General features: G+C 33.2%; 1 protein-coding gene across 1 annotated transcript; it reads left to right on the top strand.

Moving 5' to 3' along the window:
- Positions 1-22,181: 22,181 nt before the first annotated feature.
- LOC128995515 (uncharacterized protein K02A2.6-like) lies at positions 22,182-24,084 on the top strand. Its single transcript, XM_054420533.1, has 2 exons — positions 22,182-22,189; positions 22,686-24,084. Exons 1-2 carry the CDS (start codon positions 22,182-22,184, stop codon positions 24,082-24,084), a joined length of 1,407 nt encoding a protein of 468 aa, XP_054276508.1.
- The last annotated feature ends 1,655 nt before the right edge of the window (positions 24,085-25,739 follow it).

Raw genomic sequence — 25,739 nt, 5'->3', positions numbered from 1 at the left:
ATTTCGTAAATATACCCTTTGCCCAGGATAAAGACTATTGAATGGATACCTATTTTGCTGTGGTAAACTGGCTATTATACTTCTCAATTGTTTGCAGGAAGTTTAAGATATTATTATTTTGTGAAACATATTGAGTGTACCAATAGATATCCACGTTTGAACATTGGTTCACTAATGTGTGGAGATAAATGCTCAAGAAGCGTATAGCCAAACCAACCCATTTCCTTTAGCCACAAAAGTAACACCACCTCTCCCCCCCCCCTGGGATGCAGGTTTTTACCCCTCTGATCCGGTAGTAAAGCTGTCCACAGATACACCAGATTGTATTCAAACTGTCCAAGCGTGGTCAGACTTCCGTAAAAACCACTGAAACGGAACTGATACGGAGTTTGGGTGAAAATATCCGTGCGAAATTTCTTTGATCGTCCACAAACATGAACATAAAATTTGTTTCACTTCGGTATTCGTCAAATGTGGTGAAGGGGCTGTTTTGGGGTTAAAATACAAAACCGTAAGATGCTATTACAAGTTATGGTATATGTTATAAGATTCAATTTGGAGCAACGGATAACAACGCATAAAGCAACAAACACCTGCATAAACGCAACAAGCACCTTATGGTCATAAAAAGATAATGTTTAAATCAGAAATCAGAAAGTCTTTATATTTTCATATATTGATCTACAAAGCTTACACACAGAGTAAACTAAGACTAACTTTCATTACCTAACTTACACAGGTGAACTATTCAACGATGAAACAATTCATCCCTAAGTCGAAGACCTGTGTTTGGGATGTTCTATTACGTATATAAAACAGCTCAAAAGATCGGATCACCGACACCAATGAATAATACACTCTAAACTAAAGCAACTTTATAATAAAATCTCTTTATTACCATATCACAGAGAAAACGGGCATGGAAAGTCAAGATGGGAGCGAAATATTTGATAAATCACAAGATTGGTTTGACTAGTTCTACAGAGTTCCACAAAGAAGACACGGAACGAGTTTAGCATTATTCAGCGTTTCTTTTAAAATCACGTGTGACAGAGAAATGGTAAATGTTTACTGAGATAAATAATACAACAGCCAAGTGTGAGCCGTGCAGTGTTAGCTGTTGTATTACTCAGGATTTTAATAGTGAATGTGTTGATTCCGGTTAAACTATTGAAGATTTACAAACAAACTAAATTGTGGGAGATCAGTTATCTTTGTTTACCCAAAATAAATAAAATATGACATAAAAGTTGAAGTTTCTTTAAAGGCATAAAAAGGTGTGAAGTTTGTAGTATAGTTAAATTGTAGCAACAAAATACAAAGCCTAAATGAAACTTACCTGAGACCAAAAATTATTAAATTCCATGTTATGGCCCCTGGATTACTTTATATGACTATAATAATGGTACAATACCTCGTCAAGTAGTCCAAATGATGATTGAGGTTAGCAACCTACATGTTTCGCCGTAAATACGGCATCGTCAGGGTTACAAAAACGAAGACATCGATGTCACACGCACACAATAAATACACGGATACGAACATTTAATTACGGAAATACAAAGTAAACATTTAATTGACATTGATAGGCCTATCACACGCACACGACACGGACGGTCCCGGCGCAGGTAGTAGACTGCAGTGTCAGACTCCTTCCTCGTTGTTGTCCATGTCTATTTTCAATGTGCTAATTCACACAAATAACCGGCCACAAATAAACATACCTGACCTTTGACCTACTGTTAACATGGACAACAACGAGGAAGGAGTCTGACACTGCAGCCTACTACCTGCGCCGGGACCGTCCGTGTCGTGTGCGTGTGATAGGCCTATCAACGTCAATTAAATGTTTACTTTGTATTTCCGTAATTAAATGTTCGTATCCGTGTATTTATTGTGTGCGTGTGACATCGATGTCTTCGTTTTTGTAACCCTGACGATGCCGTATTTACGGCGAAACATGTAGGCTGCTAACCTCAATCATCATTTGGACTACTTGACGAGGTATTGTACCATTATTATAGTCAAAAATTATTCTGACATATTCTTGGTGACTTATAAAATCTTCTCAGGGACCACTAACAAGTATTTATGTGGCGTCAAGATCCTGAAAATGTCAAACATTAATTGTCTAATACTATTTTTGTAGATAATTTATTTTGTATACCCTACCTTAGCATTCTAGGAGTAAGCTCTACCCCAGAACCGTTCTACCCAATCCCCAGGCTTGAGGGTTAACAAATTAGCACTTAGATAAAGTTCATGGTGATTGGTGGGATTCGACTCTGGGACCTTGAGGACCGAAGTCCTCCACCCTTGCATTCCATTTGCAAAATATTAATGTACATTTATTTAAATATGTGAGGATCACAAAGCCAAATTTAAGTTAAGGAGAGGAACGATAAGCACAAGCTTTGGTGGTATAATAATGGGATGAAATGGATTAGTATTTTTTTACTAAACATTTTTATACAGGTCTTAATCAAGTCAATAACCTATAGATTAATCACGATTAAAAATCAATATATTTTTCATCTTATCCAGACAAGCGATAGAATAATCTCACCCATTAATTTTCTAGCCAATCCAACCAGTCTCTTACATTAAACTATCAGAAAAAAATTTTTGTTTTGAATCAACCCTGCAACTCGATTAACTAAATCTAAACAGAGAACCTTTGCCAGAAGACAATTAATTATGATTAAATTGGTCAGTATGGTATTGACTACAAAATTTAGTTCCTCTACTCATATTGTTCTCCGGGGAGCGAGCTGGTCTCTTAGTAGAGCACAGGGATTCGGAGTCCGAGGCCTCGGGTTCAAATCATACCAAACACCATAGGTAGGATACCATCTCTACCATCCTAGGATGTGAAGGTGGGAGATAAAAACTCTTATTGTTCTTCAAAAGTTTATCACGTTACCTAATTGTTATTAAAGCTAGTCTTGAGCCGAGAGTGGTTTCCAAGACTCTTGACTGTTTTATTCACTAAAATAAACTATTAACACTCGCATCCTCTAGTGAGGAAGTGCTGCGAAACAGAATAATGTATGATGTCTTCAGTCTTCATCCCGCTGCATTTCTAAACTAAAAAACACACTTCGTGCTTTTATGTAATTTAATGTCGACTTGGGACATCAATAGGGAAACGGAGCAACGTTTTTTTTTACAAAATCTAAGATTTCATACTAGTTTTTATGATTTTATTGAGTAAAAACATATTTCGTCTCATTGTTTCTGATTTGTTGTTATTATTTGACTACTTTGTCACTTTTACAGTTTCGTAAGGAAACGGTTAAAACACTCATCCTGTAGAGTACTTTATTTAGACGATACAATAATTTAGACGATTAAAAGTAGCAAACCATTTAAGTAAGGTATATTGGACTGACTATAAAAAATACCTAAGAGTAAAAGGAACACATAGCACTTGAACGTGACTAAGGATCCTAATAGACATTTAAAAACACCCCCGCCGCAGCAAAACTGCAGACTAAGCGAATTTCAACTTGTCTGATTACATTTTTATTAAAATATTTCCATAAATAAGACATATGTATTCCCAATTTTAATACTGTAACATTAGATTTAACAAGTGCTTAGGTTTGCTGCTACGGGGAAGGTAAAAGGTGTTTTGAACCATTGTCAATAGTATAGGATTATATAAATAAATTTGCCATATTTTATCAACATAAATTTGCCATCCATAAACAGGTACTCTACAACACTTTTCATTTTCTCCATAAGAATAACATGAGAATTTTAAATTTATACTTTCTTTAATTTTATCCGTAACTATTATAAACAATGCTTCAATATACTAATTATTTCATTTTTTGAGCTCTGCAAAATGGTTGGAAAAGAAATTACCAAATTTAATGGCCTCTGGGGACCTCAAAATGAAAAAGTAAATCGGTCCTGGTAGCAGATCTTACCATGAGACCTATGCTAATAGCTCATTCCTTGTATGGAAAATTCGCTAAAAAGACTAAACAAAAAGTTTTTTGGTATTTGGAAATTGCTTTATTCAAATCACATGAAAAAATACATTCTAAAAAAAAGATTTTCATTTTCGTCTTCGTTTACCACTGCCTCCCTTCCACTTTCCACTTTTACCCTTACGCTTTTACGCTTTTACACGTTGACACGTTAACATTTTTGCACTTTAAACTTTTGCACTTTTACACTTTTACACCTTTACACTTTTGCACTTTTACACTTTTATACCTTTACACTTTTGCACTTTTACACTTTGACACCTTTACACTTTTGCACTTTTGCACTTTTGCACTTTTACACCTTTACACCTTTACAACTTAACACCTTTTCACCTTTTCCCCTTTACGCCATAACGCCTTTACGCCTTTACGCCTTTACGCCTTTACGCCTTTACACCCTTACGCATTACCCCTTTACACATTTACACCTCTACACCTTTCTCACCTTTACACTTTTCTCAACTTTACACCTTTACACTTTTCTCACCTTTACACCTTTACACCTTTACACCTTTACACCTTTACACCTTTACATCTTTACACCTTTACACCTTTACATCGTTACACCTTTACACATTTACACCTCACATACACTTTGATACTTTTACACTGTTACACTTTCACACTTTCACACTTTCACACTTCACACTTCACACTTCACACTTCACAACATTTCCCTCTCTATACCTTTTTTCCCTTTTACCTTCCCATTCCTTCTCTTTTTTCCCTCCTTCCATAACTTTCCCCCCTTTCCATCCCTTTCTCCCTCCCTTTATCCCCTTTTAACTCCCTCCCTCCATCCCTCTTTCCCTCTTTCCATCCTCTTTCATCTCTCTGTCCCTCCTTTAATTTAATCGATTGTTTTTAGAAAGTTTCAACTTAATATCAAAAAGTTAATATAAATTTAACCTTTAAAGTTTTAGAATAAATGTATTTCCAATGTATCAATGTATATTGGCTAGTGTTTCCAGATTCAAACATATGCACAAAACACTAAGAACGTTAGCCCTACACACAGACTGGTGTACCCTTTGACTACAAGGTAGAGTTACCAATTCCCGCCTGGGCGTCTCACAGCTGTTGTTTTATTCATCTCAGTAAACATTAAAACATCCTTGTGCTCACAGAGATTCACAGGCACAAGTAGATTATTTAACACTATATTAAACAGCTTGCTCTAATTAAAAAAGTGGTCGTAAAATGAACGAAATATTTATTTTTTGTGTGTGATAAGATTAGCTGATTATTTTGTCTTAAATAATTATTATTTATTAATATTTTGATTGAAGTTATTCGTATTTTTACCGAAAATATAAACGTGCGTTGCTGGCTTACGAATTTAAAGTGATTGTGGGATTATTCTAACCAATAGTTGCCAAACGTGTGCCTCATTAGATGTTTAGTTAGATAAAAACGTAAATATCTTTTACTTATATCATGCTATTTTTACACAAATTTATTTAACCATGGTAAATTGATGATTTAAGAACGTATGCTTATTATATGTATTTTTTTAATTTTTTTTTAAACACACTCACTTCCGTGTGGGGATAGACCTTACATACAGAGGAGTGTGACGGATGGGACTGAATCTGTTAACATTGGACATAATAAGTTGGCTTTCTTATCATGATCATGAGATTCAAAAGTGTTTCAAAATATGTGTTTACACAGTACATTAATTTACACTGTTTATATAGCAAAAGGGAATGTTAATATAGATAAAAAGTGTTGATTTAGTTTTCTATTTTGAAGCTTTTTTATCGTTATTTTTTTCGTTTTATTTTTTATCGTTTCATAGCAATATATTTATAGTTTGGGAACTATAAATTTATATGTTTTGCCAGAATATGTAAATAAACACATTCCGCAATACAAAACAATGAAAATCTTGAAGCGTCAATTTGCAATATACAAATCTCTAAATAAATTAGCTTAGGTAATCTAATAATAATTTAGGGTGTCAATACTAAAGCGCAAAAATAGGAAGAAAACCTATAAGTAAAATTTAGACTAGTAACACTAGTTACCTAGTGAAAACATTATCATCCTAGGCTTACTAAACAAATAACCAGAAACATACTTTACGAAAATTAGGTAAAAATAAAATAGGAGCAACTGAAATAAAAATATTAAAAAACAGTGAAACAAAATACATTTATAAACACTTATACTAAATAACTGTAAGTAGGAAATACAAGGCTCAAAAAGCAATACAACATCTATATACAAATTTACAACCATACTATGCTGATTAGAATCACACGAACGTCTACATGTTTTTAACACAATTTGTTTTTCGTCACATTAAAGTCATCTCCTCCAGCGTTGATTTACATCAGAAGCCATAGGGGCTCTGTGACCTTGGCTAATTCAATCAGAAACCCTCAGTTGTAAGTTGTAACCCGTAATTGAACAGTGATTTATAGCATAGGGCTTGACTGGATGGTAATTGCTTGTAACGTAAATCAAACTATTTACAGTACATGATTTAGAATAAATAACATTATTAGCATTTATTCTGTTACGATTTTGTTTTTTTAAATAAATCGTTGGTGATAATCCAAAAAAAAACTAAATATTTGTAGATAGTTTACTATGGAAAAATGTTGTGGGAATGAGAAAAAACTTTAAACTGCACACAAAAAATATTACAAATTAATAATACAAAACCCCGTGAAAATGATTACCTAATAAAAATCTTACATCAGTCTTACACCTCTTGAGCCCATTAAGGGGAAAATGGTAGAATTACGTCGTTTCGGCATTTATGTATCCTAAACATAAGGAACCACGTGTAATATGTCATAGTTTAGATATTACACAAATGATAATGACGAAATCATATAAAATTAAAAATAACAGATGTTATGATACCTCCGCGTTTGGATCAAAGAAATTTCCCACGGATATTTTCACCCAAACTCCGTATCAGTTCCGTTTCAGTGGTTTTTACGGAAGTCTGACCACGCTTGGACAGTTTGAATACAATCTGGTGTATCTGTGGACAGCTTTACTACCGGATCAGAGGGGTAAAAACCTGCATCCCCGGGGGGGGGGGGGGGGGGTTACTTTGACGGTTTTAGGAAATAATATTTACTTACATGCTTGCAGCAAAGGTATGTTATAATTTGTAATGCATTATAGCCTTCTGGTTATACAATATTATATATGCTATATGCCTGAGATGTTATTATTAGCTAAAAAAAATATTGAATAAATAATAAATAAACAAATAACAAATATTTAATGGAAAATCTGTTTGCAGAGTATACGTAAGTGTAGCTTTAACATGTATGTAAATACATATCACAAAATGTGAGCATTTTGACTTCGGAATTAAAACATATTTTTTTATTGATTGTTTGAATATGCCCTAACACACTGTTGCTTTGTTTGATATCTGCAGTTAAGTTTCATTTTTGATATAGGAATGTCTTATAAAGTTTTACTTACAGGACAAAATGTACTTCTTCTTTGGTGTTTAGAGATGGGGAATAAATATTTGTTATGCAAAATTTCGAAATGAATTGTAATTTTTTATTTAATAATTATAGTTCATTGCATACGAACTATTGATCTTCAAAGATAATTGTAATATGGGTAAAAAAGATTTGTTAGTCAATAATAATAACTACAATAATAAACATGAACATATACTTTTTCAAAAACGTAGTAGGGGGTAATGAGTGTAAACAAATCTTTAATTTTATTTATAGCCCTCCTAAGCTTTTGCAAATATTTAACAATATGATCTCCAACACACTTAATCTTACTCACAAAAAGACTTTGATGTACAATTAAGGATGCTGTTGGAACAAATTTCTGAAAAAATGTATATTAATATGAAATCTTAAGTAAAAAGTTACTTGTACTCGTATTCTAAAGTCACTCGTATTTTGCTTATTCTAGCAGAACAACAGTCTACTTGCTGTATTTCGAAGATGAACAGGTTCACAATATCCGCTTGGCAACACATCCCTCCAACCTCCGATCGTTGAGGCTTGTACTCGAATTACATCCGGTAAGAATCAGTGGCAAATCACAAAGATCAATTGTCACATAGCAGCTGAAACAGCACATTTATCCTGTCAGAAACAATTAAGGGTAATCAGTTGGAGTAACATTAGTAATTTAACAAAAGTAAAATTTGTAATATTTAATGGGGAAAAGTAAAAAAGGTCTATTGTTTTTGAATCCTAATTTCCACAGCATAAGGTAAACGCACCAGTAGCTGACAGTATAAGAAACTATTAGCACTTAATAATCCGTGGTTTTGAATAAATATGAACTAAAGAGATATTACGGATTTCATGTGATTCTAAATTTAGTGTAGTTTTCAAATTTGTCATACAAAAAGGGGTTTTTAAATATATTTTATAAAATTTTTAAACTTAATTCAACCTTTGTACGTGTTCCAGTGGCTGACAGTGAAAAAAGTGCTTGTACCAGTAGCTGACTGTCAATTGTCCCAGTAGCTGACACTGGCACTATAAATGTACTAGCTGCTAAACCTAAGGGTATTATAATTTATAAGACGAATACAATCTAACTTAATAATTAAATTATAAAATAATGTAAAACGTTATTAAAAAAATTTATTTTACATATTTTAAAATAAAAAATATTTACATTAAAAAATATATACCTATATATTTTATATATATTTAAAAAAATATACATTTTTTAAGATAATTTGGCTTATAAATTAAAAAAGTAAAATCATTTTATAAAAATGTGAGATCACATAAATTATAAATAACATGCAAATGTCGATGGGTAAAACCAATTTAATATTGTGCAAGTAGCAAATATCCCCTGTCAGCTAGTGGAACTTGTATGGCTTTTGTGTACCAAAGCCTGACATTGATATAATTTTAAATCCGAAACCCCTAACACCCCAATTTTTCATGAAATTGTCAACAAAGGTATAATTGATAAAAATAATGAGCCTAATCATTAATACTATTTAAGAAATTTAGCGAAATGACAAAAAACCAAACTTACTTTCTTAACAATTTCATTAAGGGAATCGACTAAATGTGATGTGTACAGACAGGGTCGCTTTCAAACCACCACCATTCCGCGAGTATGGGCTAAATTTCACTGATTTTTTTGTAAACAAATCAAGGATAAACATATGTTCTTCTAACAATGCAATCATGTGTAAATATTTTTAAGAGACCACATTACAATGTTAAGAAACTCAAACTGTCAGCTTCTGGAGCACTGTCAGCTACTGGTGCATTTACCTTAGTATGTTGTACTATTTTGTTTGAGTTTACAGAACTTTAATAACACCCATTTAATCAAAACTATTTCGGTAGTTTTTTGTAAAAATTTGCTCTTCTATGGGTCTTATAAAAAACAATCTAAAGTTGAAAAAAATTAAAAGAAGACCACGTAGTCCAGGCGCTGAGGGGGTTTGAGCATGCATAAAAGTGTAACGAAATTTGACTTTTGATTGTTGCTATGGGTACCTAGTAGATGAAGAAAATTGATGTTGTCGCATTTCTAGGTGGTTAATAACATGGGGGGAGGGGGTGAAGTTGGGGGGCCGCCCGGGGGGCCGCCGCGCACAAAATAGCTTATATCTCGAGAACCAAAAGTCATATGAATACGTTAGACATGTCAAACTGTGCAGAAAAATGCATTCTACAAATGGATTATGTAGTAGTTTCACGGAAATTGACAAGAAGTTACTAAAAATTATATTTTTTAAATTTACGATAAGAATAATCAGGAATATAATGGTTTTTGTTGTTGTTTAGAACCACTAATTTTTTAATTGACAACTTTTGAGAGTAGTACACAATAGGTAAATAGTACTTCTGTATAATGAAACTATTGCGGTACATAACTTAACAGCTATACAATCCTCAGATCCAATAAACATAACACAAACAAAGGCGCAAAACGCGTCGCAGTCATTGTTCCTGCTGCCGTAACTTTTAATGGGGAATACAGTTCAAGCTGAGACTTATATTATACTTTTAGAAAGATGGAGATTCTGAGGATTCATTTTCATATATATATAAAATAGTATTGAGCGACCATTATGTAGCGGGAAATATAGTTTGTAAAAGAAGAGAGTTCAAAATATATTTTGGTGGTGGATCGTTTCCATCACCATCTGAAACTGCAATAAATTCCCTACAATTTATACATCTCCGAATCTGAGGTTGGTTATAAAAATTTTATGTAGTTTTGAAAAGGTCATAAAATTATGTTTTCGTAAAAAAATGTTAACATTTCACATTCTGACGTAAATTACTCAGGAAATTTCGATTTCAACTACATTTAACTATACATTTTTAGAAAGAGCTTTTACTCTTAAATTATGCAGTGTAACAAGGCTACAAATACAAGCTAGGAATACAATGGAAACTCCATGTACAGTATCTAAACTTAAATTTATTTCATTACAATACAAAATTGATGGTAAAAGAAAAGAAACTAAGGGTTCACAATAAAAGTTTACAAAGGGTGGCAAATGAATTTACTAAATTAAGCTTTAGGCTAGGCCTATTACAATAGTTCTAAATTAGGTTGAGGGGTTATATTTCATGGATCTTTATCTCAGGTGGGGTGATCGAGCGGCGTTTGAATTTAATCTTGTGATTATATATAGCCTAATTACATTTTGTTTTGAAATATAAATTATGTTCGAATTATTTTCTGAAAGGTTAATTAATTTATGTTCTATATAAGCTTCTATTAGTTTCTTGACTTTTAAATTCTTAAACAAAAGTTCAAAAGTTAGGCTTAAAAGTGTTGTAATGGCTTCGATCCAAGGAAAGAAAATGTCTACTGGAGTGATCTCACCAAAATTGATGTCTTCTTCACAGTTAAATTTCTTGATGTTGTGTAGTTATTAATGTTTGTAACAAGGACGGATCCTCTTTAATCAAATTTCACTAATTTATTCCAAATATATGCACTTAAAAAAAAAAAATTATATTCAAATATGCAGTTTACAATTTATATCTTCATACTAGCTCAGCACTCTTAGAAGTGAGGAAGGTTTGATGCATTGTTGCATTCACATATGTCAATGCTGACTTTATCACGGAAAATTGTAGGCCACTGTTCACACATATATTATAACGATTTTCATTTGCCATAGAGCTAAATTTGAATTTTGACAAGTTATTTAAGTAAAATTATATTGAAATTGAAGCAACTTTGTTACAAAAAGTTATAGGTTATTATATATTTACATGAAATAAGGTTATTTGAAAATGTTCTATATTATAATGTATTGAATCAATTACCTATTGGTCTGTTTGGCCATATATTATACAAGGTTTGATAAAGAGAGATGGATTGACATATTGATAAAAGTAAAAACATATGGTAAAAATTAAATTATTCTATTGAAAATTTTTGTGAAAATACTAAATTGTTACAGCAGTATAATATTTATTTACTGTTGATGCAATAAATTTATTTTTCATACAACAATTAAATACAATTTGGTGATTAAAATAGTTTGGTAGTTTTTTATAATTTTATTTTTATAGTATTAAAAAAAAAAACATTGATATTTCTACGTAAGGAATCATATTTTACACAACCTTAACATTTGGATAATATGGATAAAAACATTATTTTTATGATTTTTGCGGGTTGATTTAGACATTTCTAAGTTGAATAATCCAAAAATTTGCAAACCTCTTGCTATTACGCCTAAAAGCATTGCTGAAAAATATATATTTTTATATTATTATATTCTACATTTATCACTGAAACATAATATATAATAGATATCTACTTATATGGGCATGTAACTGTTCTCTGGTGAATTATATGGTACCACTACAAAAGGGCCAAAATATAACCACCACTGGTACCCAGATAGGGTCAAGGATTGAGAGATAAGAAGTAAAATTATAATGCTTCGAACTTCAACTATAACTTCAGCTGTTCAGGTCAATTTAATTGTTAACGATTGGTGCGATGATTCGTTGCATTACTGTCAGAGACAATGAGGGGTAAAGAAAAAATAACCTCTCTTTTTAAGTTTTGAGTAGTGGTTTTTGGTAATTAAAATACTGTTGCAGGTTAATTAATGCACACAACTCGTGTAAATAGTGTTAACGACACTCGTAGAAGTTTTTAAGGCACTCGCCAAGGCTTGTATTTAACATTTTCTACTCGTATCGTTTACACTACCTTTACGCGATCGCCGAAACAGCTGTTGCACCAATTGTGCAGCCTGGTCAGGTGATGGAAACGTTTAACTACCAAATTTTTTATAAACTCTCTTCTTTTACAAACTATATTTCTCGCTACATAATAGTCCCTCAATACTATTTTATACATATAAAAATGAATCCTCAGAATCTCCATCTTTCTAAAAGTATAATATAAGTCTCAGCTTGAAATGTATTCGCCATTAATAGTTACGGCAGCAGGAACAATGACCGCGACGCGTTTTGCGCCCTTGTTTGTGTTATGTTTATTGGATCTGAGGATTGTATAGCTGTTAAGTTATGTACCGCAATAGTTTCATTATACAGAAGTACTATTTACCTATAGTGTACTACTCTCAAAAGTTGTCAATTAAAAAATTAATGGTTCTAAACAACAATAAAACCATTATACTCCTGATTATACTTATCGTAAATTTAAAAAATATAATTTTAGTAACTTCTTGTCAATTTCTGTGAAACTACTACATAATCTATTTGTAGAATGCATTTTTCTGCGCAGTTTGACGTGTCTAACGTATTCATATGACTTTTGGTTCACGAGATATAAGCTATTTTGTGCGCGGCGGCCCCCCGGGCGGCCCCCCAACTTCACCCCCTCCCCCCCATGTTATTAACCACCTAGAAATGCGACAACATCGATTTTCTTTATCTACTAGGTACCCATAGCAACAATCAAAAGTCAAATTTCGTTACACTTTTATGCATGCTCAAACCCGCTCAGCGCCTCGACTAACGAGTTACTATCATAGACTAAGCAACAAAAGTCTTTATTTATTATTTATAGAAGTTTCAAACAATCCTAAACTGAATGCTACTGCTTCTCTGTGATAAGACACGCAGACTTTTGACTGTTTTGGCTTTTTATAATAACGAATTTAATTCCGCAAGCTTATGCCTACTGTTCTTGAAACTGTGCTTGCGTTAGAATTTCCAAAAAATGTTATTATCCTTCAATAATCAAGATTTATTTTGCCCATTAAGTTGTTTACAATAGTCTTTGTTTAACATATTGAACTAAAATTAATATTTCAGTGTTTTCCTGATAATATATATAAAATAATCCACTGCAAGCTAAACCAACAGCACTTCTGTCAAAACTTCACACAGCAAGCCATGCAATATATAATTGTCAAACAAACATACCTTTCAGTGGACATAATTAATTATTTACAAAATAAAAAAAAACAACAAACAGACACAAAACAACAAACAAAAAATTTTGTTCGGGTTGTCATGGTAACGGATACACATATATATAACACATTGTACGGATGGTGCTTTTGGCCCTCACCATAAGAGACTAAAATTATTATAAATATAAGATGTCTGAAAAAATGTCAATAAACTGACCTGAAGTCATCACACTATTAATATTGATTTAAAAAAATATTTACTTCTCTCAAATAAACATATAGCTTATTTATTTTCCATGTTAGGTAATACTTAATCGTTTGGTGAATTTCCCACACAGGGAATAAGCTATTACCGTAGGTCTTATTTTAATCCCTGGAACCGGGGCCAATTAATTTTTTCGTTTTGATATCATCAGAGGCCAAAAACACCATCCGTTCATATTCATATATATTGCATATATGTGTGTCCGTTTGCATGATAATCCGAGCAAAATTATTAGATTTTGTAAATAATTTGGTAGATTGAACTGTTTTTGCATGGTTATTGGTTTAGAGAAAATAAAAAACATTAAAATTTAAGTAAAATTTTGTAATTTTCTTATTGATATATTTATATATTTTTTTGGATGCAAGAAATGTTGATTCACGTTTTTCAAACAGAATATTGATTAGACTTATAGCTAAACTATTCCTTGTGTTACAAAAGTGTAGTCTACCAACACTGACTGTGTGGAGTGTGCAAGTCATGTGTTCCCAACGCGGGCCAAAACCAAGTTACTATTTGAATTATTCAATCCTTTAAGCATTACCTGCAGCATTCTATCTCCAAGTTCCAGCTGAGAATAAACGTGCCATTGGCTGTATTTACTTAGCGTAAGTCATTCCAGGATTAATCTTTAAAAAAAATAAACTCATAGTACTGGTTACGAAACTGTATTATAGATGTTTTAAAGGGTGCTAAAATTCTCATTGAATTGGAATCTTGACAGAGTATAGCATTCTCATATGATCGATATTTGAAAGTTTGACTATTTTAAAAGTTATAATTAATCCAACCGACCTAGTTTACTCATTCAAAGACAAGATTCATGAGAAATTAATAGGATTTTGATTAGTACTTATTTATTTATTACTTAATTTTTAAATTGTCTACTCAAAAGGAGAATTTAACAACATAAAAATCGTCAACCGTTTAAAATATAATCAGCAGGAATGTATATCCGTCTTTTAGTTTCGTAAAAGTAGGTTTATTAGGGAACACGAAATACTGTACTGTACCATTTATAAGAACAATTAAATACTCTATACACGTTTAACATTATCAATATTTTTCTTAATGCTTACGGTATATAATATGAGGTATATAATGTCAATATACATTCTGTAAAACTACCTCAAATTACCTATTTTATTAAAGAATTTTTAAACACCCATAAACAGAAATATTACCGTAAGATAATTTTGTCTGGCGATTTACAAGATACGACATTTTACCAGTTTTGGCCATCGGATGTCCTTTGGTCACCCTCTAGCTCATTTCCTGTCCACGATATCCCCCCGGACCCTTGGGAACGTTATGGATGACCATTATGTCATGGTTTTTCTGAACTTGAGTTATAATTTATTAGCTTCAATCTTAAAAGTTAAAACTAGCCATAAGTACTCGGTGTATACATTTCGAACTAAACTATGCAACTAATTAGGTTGCCCTAAAAATTTACAGTATGATGTAGAGTCTCTGGATTATAAAAATTTTTCTGAGTCTATTATGTCCTAGATTTTTTGGAATAATTTAAGACTAAATTACTTACAAAATTGAATATGACATATGTTATTGAAAAGCCCTTTTTTAAATACTTCAATGTCTTTTTTGTATTTAATTTAAATTTTTTGTGACGTGGGTTTGCCTTTTGACGATATTTACGATTGATTACTTGAAGGGGACGATGGTGTTTTAACATCAAAATATGTACTAAATTTACATATTTTGTTGACAAATGTTGCAAATTTATTAATCTAAAGATAGCCCGTTCCTATTACTAGACCTTGCATGTATACATATTCGATTTTATTTTATGCAATAGCAAGAATAAGATGTTTGTTTCACTGGAAGTGTATGTTTATATTTTATATTGTTCTATATTTTTGGAAATAAAGTATGTTTTTATTTGATTTGATTCGATCAAGGCCACATGTAACTAAAATCGGACAAAAAAGCCCAAGTGCACATCTATATAGGTTTTAATTAATAGTGTTCTGGCTTCTAGGAACGGTGTCTCTAAGGAAGTCGGTCTTGGGCCTAGGTATATTTGTGTAGCCTAGGGTATTTATAATAGCTTTCCCCCTTTATGGTGATTCGCTAACACTAGTAAATAATCAAGTATTTTAAAATCTTAAAGAAAAAGAAGGAATTGCCTAAGCAAAGTTCTTAAGTTTTTTAATCACTTTTATAATGCTTTGCAAAAAATTAAACCACTAAAATAATGAACCATATATAAATATGTATTTTATTTCTACCTTTCATTTTAATTACTCCGTGCAAAATGTCAACAATTAGTATGTTTTTGCTGTATGAGTACATTACATGTGAAGCAGAATTTTACAACCACGCAATGTGGTTCAAATGAAGTTACATTACATTTTGGTTGTCTTGCCCTCGGCATGTTGTGTCAGGTGATTCTAAATAATTGCTTGTTTTTGTTACATTATGTTGCAAAATAAATAACGTTGTTTGCAATGGAAACGATTTATAAACCAGTTGTTGTGTTAAACTTCAGGGATGTTATACTAAAATATTATACAGTTTGGAGCAATACCTAAATAAATAATAACATTTGGTATTTTTGCTGAAATTTAAATATCACTCAGATCAAAAATAAATTTAAGATGTTAACGATTTTGCAAAGCAAATGAGTAGTGAATCGAGGGAATTTATATTAAATCATATATCCACATGTACAGATAATTACAATTTTATTATTTCGGAAACAAAATTACATGTCTTGTAGTTTACTTTTAAACAAGAATATGCTAGTAATTTGTGGATTAAGGTCCAAAATTTGATTAGTTAATCCATCACTAATGAATGAACCATTATATATAAGACAACCCCAAGTCGCGTCAGCAAAGTCAACCCATTTATCATCGATGTTTAAAGCTCTAATCAGCTTATGCTGTATTTGTCGTATCACGTTGGACAATTTATGTTTGCAATTAATAACTTCAAGGAAAAATACGTAAACAACGTTCTGACCTTAAAAAAAAACTTTTTACATTAAGGCGCTTATGCTTTCCAATGTTATTGTCCAGGGATTTTCAGGGTATCCTTGATGAACATCTTGAATGAGATTTTTTTAGATAGAAATACCCCTTGAAGGGGTATTTACCTTTTGCTTAATATGTAACCTTCCATTCCAACTTCAAACATAGTATGACAGTTTTTGCCTCAAATCTTTATCACCAAAGCAAGGGAGACTGAATTGAGAGAGAGTGGTGCTCAGTATCCCTCGCGGTCGAAAAGAAGTATAATATTACATTTATCTAGCAATGAGATCCCAATGACCAAAGTCAAAGCTCGATCAAATGTATGGTTAAAAAATATTTGTACGTCACTACAGACACTTCTATCTAGTGGAATCTGGTATTTCTATCGGCAAATAGTAACAAACATTATTACATGTATTTGACTCGTCAATACCACCTTTAGATAAAGCTATAAGAGTAATGTGCATATGTATTTGGACTTTATCTAAATCCATTACGGAAGAAAAACGCACAGTGATTATACGTTTTGTATCTCTTTCAAATCCTACACTTGCTTCTCTGTAGTTAGTTATAAAATAGTACGTTTTAAAAAATACCCACATTATTTATATGGTTTACTTGGTTTTTGGCCATAAACTACTAAATACTGTTAACACACTTTATAAATAAAATTATCTAAAACATTAAATTTGTTACATAGTCGACGTTACAAGTATAACATTAATATCATATACTCAATAGTGAGTGATTTACACGGTAATCAGTCAAGATTACCTCGGGATGGGTGCACAGATAACCTAATCACAGACACATGATTAATGATAGGGACTGTGTCATTAATAAGCATATACTGAAACCTAACATCCCAAGGATACAATCATTATGTTGACGCAACTATGGCAAACACATTACTACACTTAATAACCTTTCACATTTAGTATGCAGAGAAATCATTGATAAGTATTATGGTAATAAGCTACAAAATAATAAAGTGTTGAAATACATTCAAAGATGTCTGAAACTTATTAAATCACGATTGGATTCCAACTATAGTTTCGTCCAGCAAACGAAGTGTAATTTAAGACCGTTAAGGGCTTTATATGTAAAAGCAATAAGGAAAATTTTCACATCTGGGAGCTTAATACAATTATATTTATAGCTGAAAAGCTTAATACAGTATAAGATAGAGAGATTTTTCGAGCCTACATACCAAATACAATCATCAAAATGTTTTCTGCCAATTTAACCATTCAAAACGTACATTTAACTTTAAAACGTGATATTTTTTGCGTTTTTTTACGTGAAAAAATAAAGTTTGTACTTCTATACATTTAATCATAAGCGAGAAAAGTATACCACCTGTACGTTATGTCAATTACTTAAATTATTGTATTGTTTTTTAGAAGCAAACTACAACTATTTGTAGTTTTAATCGCAGCTCTACAATTTTCACTTAGAAAATCTTACTTATCATTTTTTTTTGCTAATTTGTTGTTGTTGTTAAGGTTTGTTTGCATGACAATTTATTAAGATACTGAAAATAACACAATGTTTATTTGATTAGTAATTTCAGTATTTAAAGTTTAAAAAAAATCGAATTTAAGAATATTTTGACAGGTATTATGTACACTATAATAATGTTAAAAATTGTTGTGAATTTTTTAAGTAATAAAATGTTAATATTTTAAAACTATTTTAAGGTCGCCCTTTTATTTAATTCATTATGAAATAAGTTTGTACATCCATATTTCTATATCTTTATTCTAAACTGAGTACTATTGTATAATCTGGACCAGTATGTACTCTAGATACGTGTATACATTTTATTAATGTAGCAAATGTAGTGAAAAACGAGCGTTGGCAAAGAATCCGACACTAAAATCTGTCGCTTGATGTATGATCTTATAACTGTTGTTGATGATGTCGAGTCTCAGGCTATAGGTAGAAGTGGATTAAAACATAATAGTTTAAAAAATACGATTTGGTGGATAAAAAAGGATGTTTGCGATAGTTATTTTACCTCAATGACATTGTATCTAGGTTCAAAATAGTCTAAAAACTGTATAAACAGATTGGTTTTATCGCTTAAATTTTTTTATTCTAATATAATTTTGTAATATAAGTTTGTTTAAAATAACAACGATTGGATACCCTAGAATAACATCCAATATTTTAAAATATGTATTTCATATAAGTTTTAAATGTTTTAGGGGACATGAGGATGTCATTATTAGAGACCTAGAGAATTTATATTTTAGGGTAATTACTTATAGTCAAAGGTATAAAAACAAAATGTCATAACATGCCAACTATTAGGCGGAGAATTTCCAGATTTTCCAGGTAAATATTGGCTATCAAATAGATGAGAATTGTATATATGTAAATCATGATTCGAAAAAAATACTTCAATGTATACAAGTTATCCCATACAATAATATTTAGTTGCAAAGAGAGAAGATCTTTTTATCATACATCTAACTTGACCATACTTTACTGTAGACCTAGTTTGACTCTCTTAAACAAATTATACTACACAATTTTTCTTTAATAACTTTCAGGATATTTGAGTTAATATACTGCATTACAAATGTTTTGTGATCCGGCCAATTATAATGTTAAGCTTTACGGATGTGGTAAGATTAATTATGCATAAAGGAAAAGTCAGTTTTGAACAGTTGAGTACAGTCAAAGGCCATTGGAGAATTCTAACAGGAAAGACAACGTCCTAACTGCGTCTCTAAACAGTTGTAGTTCAAAAGTACGTTTAAAGTTCATTATTAATAATTGGTAAGATAGAAATTAAACCCAACTAATTGTAAAATAAAATAAATGTAAATCAAAATTTAAAACCACATTTTCTTTATAAAAATGCTTCACTACTTAACGTTTATTAAATCTGGTTTCTGTATGATTTCCAAAAGGATTTTTACATTTTCATTGGTGCTGTCTCGACTCGAAGTGGGGCCGGACAACTTGTATATATTTAGACTATCCGTGACTCGATGAAAACTCATTTTTGCATAATATTGTTATGTATCAAGAAATAAGTCCATATGTTTTATTTATAACATCTGTCAGATGACTGTTTACATTATTATGTTTTATTTACTTTTTAGTTTAGTTTGATTTGTGAGTTCAATAAATTCAGTTGTGTTAATTATGTTTTAATTTACTAAACTGGCGACGAGGATAATTGGATAATGGATCTCAATAAGCCTGATCGTTTTGACCCCCATACAAATCCTGCAAGTGTCGCACAGCGTTGGGGTACATGGATTAAGCAATTTGAGAGGTATGCTTTAGCTGCAGACATTACCAGTGATGTAAGGAAAACTGCACTAGTACTTAATCTAGCTGGTGAGGAAGTGGCTTACATTTTTGACAGTTTACCACAAACTAATGAAATAACGTACAAAAATGTTATAAAACTATTAACTGACTATTTCGCTCCTACCAAAAATGTCCTTTTTGAAATATTTAATTTTAGGAAGTGTCATCAAGCAGAATCAGAGTCGTTTAACTCTTTCTATTCTCGACTAAGAACATTAGCTGTGAACAGTGAATTCAAAGACTTGGATAGGGAATTAATTATGCAAATTTTGATTGGATCTAGAAGTGATGAGTTAAGGAATAAAATTTTGAAAGAACCTACTATTAAACTTCAGGATGTTGTTATTGCAGCTAAGTCAAATGAATTATTTCAAACTCAAAGTAAGGAACTTTCTTTCAGTAGCTCAAGTTTTGCTAATGCACATAAAATTGACCATTCAAACAGGAAATTTGTTGCATTTAACAACAATCCAGCTCACTCTGTTACACCTAATGTTTGTCTTGGTTGTGGACTAAGACATTTTAGAAGGGATTGTCCCCATCTTCAGACTACTTGTAATATTTGTAAGAAAATTGGGCATCTAGCATGAGTTTGTAAAGGAGGGAAACCACGCCCCAAAGAATATTTTAGCCAAAAACACGGATCAAAGGGACAGCGGGCTCATGAAGTTTTGTCAGAGGAAACCAATTATGAACAAGAAGAAACGTTTCCACCTCAATCAAATAACGAAACAACTCAATACGTCCAGGAAGTTAACTGCACTAAAGTACCGGAACTGTATACCACTGTCAACATAAATAATCACAAAGTTCTAATGGAAGTTGATACTGGTGCAGGTGTTTCTATCATAGGAGGAGAACTATGGAATTCAATTTCTCATAAAAACTGTAAACTACAACCTTCTCCTTGGAAACTCAAGGATTACAGTGGTAAACCTGTAAGTGTTTTAGATCAGACTAATGTTTATGTGAAATACGGTAAGTTCAATGGTTTCCTTCCGTTAGTCATAACTGAAGGTAATAGAAATAGTTTATTGGGGCGTAATTGGCTAAAAAGTCTTAACATTGAAGTAAACGGAGTACTTTCAATCAACTGTCATGAATCTGAAGTTCTTAATAAAGCTCAGCTGGATGTTCAACATCTGAAAAGTGAATTTTCCGATGTATTTTCAAATTCTTTAGGGTGCTATAAAGGACCTCCAATCGAACTGAATATTGACCAGAATTATAACCCAATTCACTTAAGAGCGCGCCCTTTACCTTATGCATTGCAGGCCCCAGTAGAAGAAGAGCTGAATAAGTTAGTTAATCAGGGAGTGTTAGAACCTGTTCAGGTATCGGATTGGGCCACACCAATTGTTGTTTCCGTAAAAAGCAATGGTAAAATACGAATTTGCGGTGATTATAAGGCAACATTAAACAAAGCTATCCAAGATCATCTGTACCCTATTCCACCAATCTCTCAGCTCTTAGCAAACTTAAACCAAGGGAAATATTTTGCTAAGTTAGATTTAGCCCAAGCTTATCAACAACTGGTTGTTGACGAGAAGTCGGCACTAGCTCAGACACTAATTACACACAAGGGTGCTTTTAAACCAAAAAGACTACAATTCGGTATTAGCTCAGCTCCATCTATATTTCAACATTTTATTGAGGGTTTGCTTTCGGGCTTGGACAATGTAATCCCTTACTTTGATGATATTTTGGTTAAAGCAGGAACAATAAACGAATTGATTACCACATTAAGACAAGTATTCACTCGTTTTAGAGATGCAGGGATTACACTCCAAAGCGAAAAGTGTTCTTTGTTATCTACATCAGTTGACTTCTTGGGATTTGTTGTGAGCTCTGACGGAATTCGTCCTAACCCGGACAAAGTCAAATCCATTCAAGATGCTCCTGAGCCGACTAACAAGGAACAACTGCAGGCATTTTTAGGTTTACTTAATTTCTATCACTGTTTTTACCCAAAAAAGCCAATGTTGCAGAACCTTTACATCGCTTATTGGACAAAAATGTTAAATGGCGGTGGGAGGAAAAACATAAACTTGCTTTCAATGCTTCAAAGAAGCTCCTTTCTTCCGATAGTATACTGGCTCATTACAATCCCTCCAGCCATCTTATACTAACTTGTGGTGCATCTCCTTATGGTATTGTTTGTGTGCTTAGTCAGGTTCGAGGGGAAAAGGAAGTTCCAATTGCGTTTTATTCCAGGACACTGAGTCAGTCAGAACGAAGATATGCTCAAGTAGATAGGGAAGCACTTTCCATCATTGGAGGGGTTAAAAAATTCCACAATTACTTATATGGGAGGCATTTTGAAATTAGAACAGATCATAAGCCACTTCTGGGTCTTTCACTGTGGATAAACAAACACCAAACACACTGTCACCTCGAATGATTCGCTGGAGTATCCTTTTAAATGGATATGACTTTGATCTTGTATACAAACCGGGGATTTCTATTCCGAATGCTGATGGTTTGAGTCGTCTTCCATGTTCCTCCAATGTTGTTGATCAAGAGATAAATGAAGTCTTGAATGACGTGCTATACATTGAATCCGATGAGGTTAAACCAATCACCGCTAATATAATAGCAAAAGAAACAGAAAAGGATCCACTTCTATCTAAAGTACTATTATGGACTCAACGTGGTTGGCCAACTCATAACTCAGATCTCAACCTTACGCCTTTCATTTCTCGTCAAAATTCAATTTCTCAATACAAACAATGTTTACTTTGAAGGACTAGGGTGATCATTCCATCCACTCTCAGGCAACAAGCTCTGAAGCTTCTACACATGGGACATGAGGGCATTGTTCGAACAAAGGCGTTGGCTCGAAGCTATTTCTGGTGGCCAAAACTTGATCAAGACATAGAAAACATAGTGAATTCTTGTCAAGCATGTCAACAAAGTCGTCACAACCCTCCAAGAGCAACAGTTCTTCCCTGGGAGAAAACGAAACAACCCTGGTCTCGTCTCCACATAGATTTCGCTGGGCCCTTCCAAAACAAGTTGTTTTTGATTGTTGTCGATTCTTTCAGCAAATGGTTAGAAGTAGTTTTGGTGCCTTCTACAGATTCAAGATCAACTATAAAGGTCCTCAGAAGCCTTTTCGCAACACATGGTGTTCCAGACACAATAGTATCTGATAACGGGTCGGCTTTCACTTCACAAGAATTTCGATCGTTTAATGAAAGCAATGGCATCCGCCACGTCGTGGTTGCACCATACCATCCGTCATCGAATGGTCAGGCAGAAAGGATGGTCCAAACGACAAAAAATTCTTTGCGACGAATACTTCAAGGAGATTGGCAAAAAAGATTGGCTCAGTTCCTAATATCATCTCATATAACGCCAAATTGTTCTACTAATATGTCACCGAGTGAACTGCTGTTCGGAAGGCGTATTAGAACCATCTTAGACAGAGTTCACCCAGATTATTCTTCAAGTGACAAAGAAGAGAAAATCTTGGATAAAGCGCTTCACGATTACCAACAGTCACCTCAGAGGAAATTTAAAGAAAATGACTCCGTATTTGCAAGAAACTATAATCAGCGAGGACCAAAGTGGATTCCTGCTAAAGTCACTAGAATAACCGGGCCACTGAGCTACCATTTGATAACAAAAGAAGGCATTGAAATACGACGTCATATTGACCAATTGACACCTCGCTCAGAAACATCAAAAGCATCTACTAACTCACACTTGGATAATCCTGAATCTCCAGTAAACCCACCATTCCACCCACTACTCCAGAATCCTATTCAAATGAGAACACCAGAAGCACATCATATCACTCCAGTGCAACCACCATCAATGGTTCGCAATCCTATTATGATGAGAACACCAGACGTACAACCAATGCGACCATCAGTGATGCAACAATCTCGCAATTCCTTTAGTGGTATAGAAGGTTCAATTAACCCTCATCAAGAAGATGCTGGTTTCAACGTTTCTGGTTTAATTCAAGACTCCACTAGCATGAGCACGAGTCCACAACCTGTTCGGTCACGTGTCTCTAGATCAAACTCCCAAAACACTTCAATGAGCATGAGTCCTCGACCTGTTCGTATCCGTCGACCACCGGCATATCTGAAGGACTACCTAACGGGGGGAGGAGTGTTATGTATCAAGAAATAAGTCCATATGTTTTATTTATAACATCTGTCAGATGACTGTTTACATTATTATGTTTTGTTTACTTTTTAGTTTAGTTTGATTTGTGAGTTCAATAAATTCAGTTGTGTTAATTATGTTTTAATTTACTAAAAATATGAAACACGTAAAACAAGGAAGAACAAAACATATTTTATTGGTTCAATAAAAGATGACACATAGTATTGAGCGAAGCGAGCGAAGCTCTTATACATCGACTCTTATGCATTTCGTAATACGCAAACTCCTCCTAGACGGCTGAATCAATCGTTTTCAAATTTTGTACGGTGATAAAGACCATATTGGTGAGTGCCAACATCTATATGGCGTTAAAAAAGTCTCTCAGGAATACGCCCAACTGGGTCTCAAAGTTTCAATGTAATCCTTATGGAAGCAGTATTTGACACATAAACAAAGACATATGATCAGCTGTTGACTTTTGAATGCAGTAGATAAAGAAATAGCCGATAGCATTATTCCACAGATATTAGAACAGAAACGGTATGGATCATAGATTATAATCAAACGACGACACTAGCATGAGGTCCGTGACGTATGAAGTGGTAAAGGAAGTAGTAAAGGTGAGCAGTCTGGAGTGGGGAAACTGTTTATGACGATTAGATGAAGGTATCTGCATTCCTAAAATTCTATAGGAAGGGAGGAAAACAGGTCCGTGACGTAGGAAGTGGTGAAGGAAGTAGTCAAGGCGAGCTGTCCGGAGTGTGGGAACTGTTTATGACGATTAGATTTACGGATCTACAATCTTAAAATGCTATGGGAAGAGAGCGAAACAGATCCGCGACGTAGGAAGTGGTGAAGGAAGTAGTAACGGCGAGCAGTCTGGAGTGTGGAAACTGTTTATGACGATTAGATGAAGGTATCTGCGTTCCTAAAATTCTATGAGAAGGGAGGAAAACAGGTCCGTGACGTAGGAAGGGGTGAAGGAAGTAGTAAAGGCGAGCAGTCTGGAGTGTGGAAACTGTTTATAACGATTAGATTAAGGTATCTGCATTCCTAAAATTCTATCGGAAGGGAGGAAAATAGGTCCACGACGTAGGAAGTGGTGAATGAAGTAGTCCAGGCAAGCTGTCCGGAGTGTGGGAACTGTTTATGACGATTAGATTAAGGTATCTGCAATCCTAAAATTCTATGGGAAGGGAGGAAAACGGGTCCGCGACGTAGGAAGTGGTGAAGGAAGTAGTAAAGGCGAGCTGTTCGGGGTGTGGGATCTGTGTGTGACCATTAGATTAAGGTATTTTTGCAATCCTATGATGCTATGGGAAGGGAGACGTCTCAGTATTTTTGCGTATTACGAAATGCATAAGAGTCGATGTATAAGAGCTTCGCTCGCTTCGCTCAATACTATGTGTCATCTTTTATTGAACCAATAAAATATGTTTTGTTCTTCCTTGTTTTACGTGTTTCATATTTTTAGTAAATTAAAACATAATTAACACAACTGAATTTATTGAACTCACAAATCAAACTAAACTAAAAATTAAACAAAACATAATAATGTAAACAGTCATCTGACAGATGTTATAAATAAAACATATGGACTTATTTCTTGATACATAACACTCCTCCCCCCGTTAGGTAGTCCTTCAGATATGCCGGTGGTCGACGGATACGAACAGGTC

Source organism: Macrosteles quadrilineatus, unplaced genomic scaffold (assembly GCF_028750875.1).
Source record: "Macrosteles quadrilineatus isolate MER2022 unplaced genomic scaffold, UCM_ALF_1.0 Scaffold_5__1_contigs__length_97177068, whole genome shotgun sequence".
Taxonomy (NCBI): domain Eukaryota; kingdom Metazoa; phylum Arthropoda; class Insecta; order Hemiptera; family Cicadellidae; genus Macrosteles; species Macrosteles quadrilineatus.
Note: the sequence above shows the minus strand (reverse complement) of the source record. Positions and strands in the feature narration are given on the sequence as shown.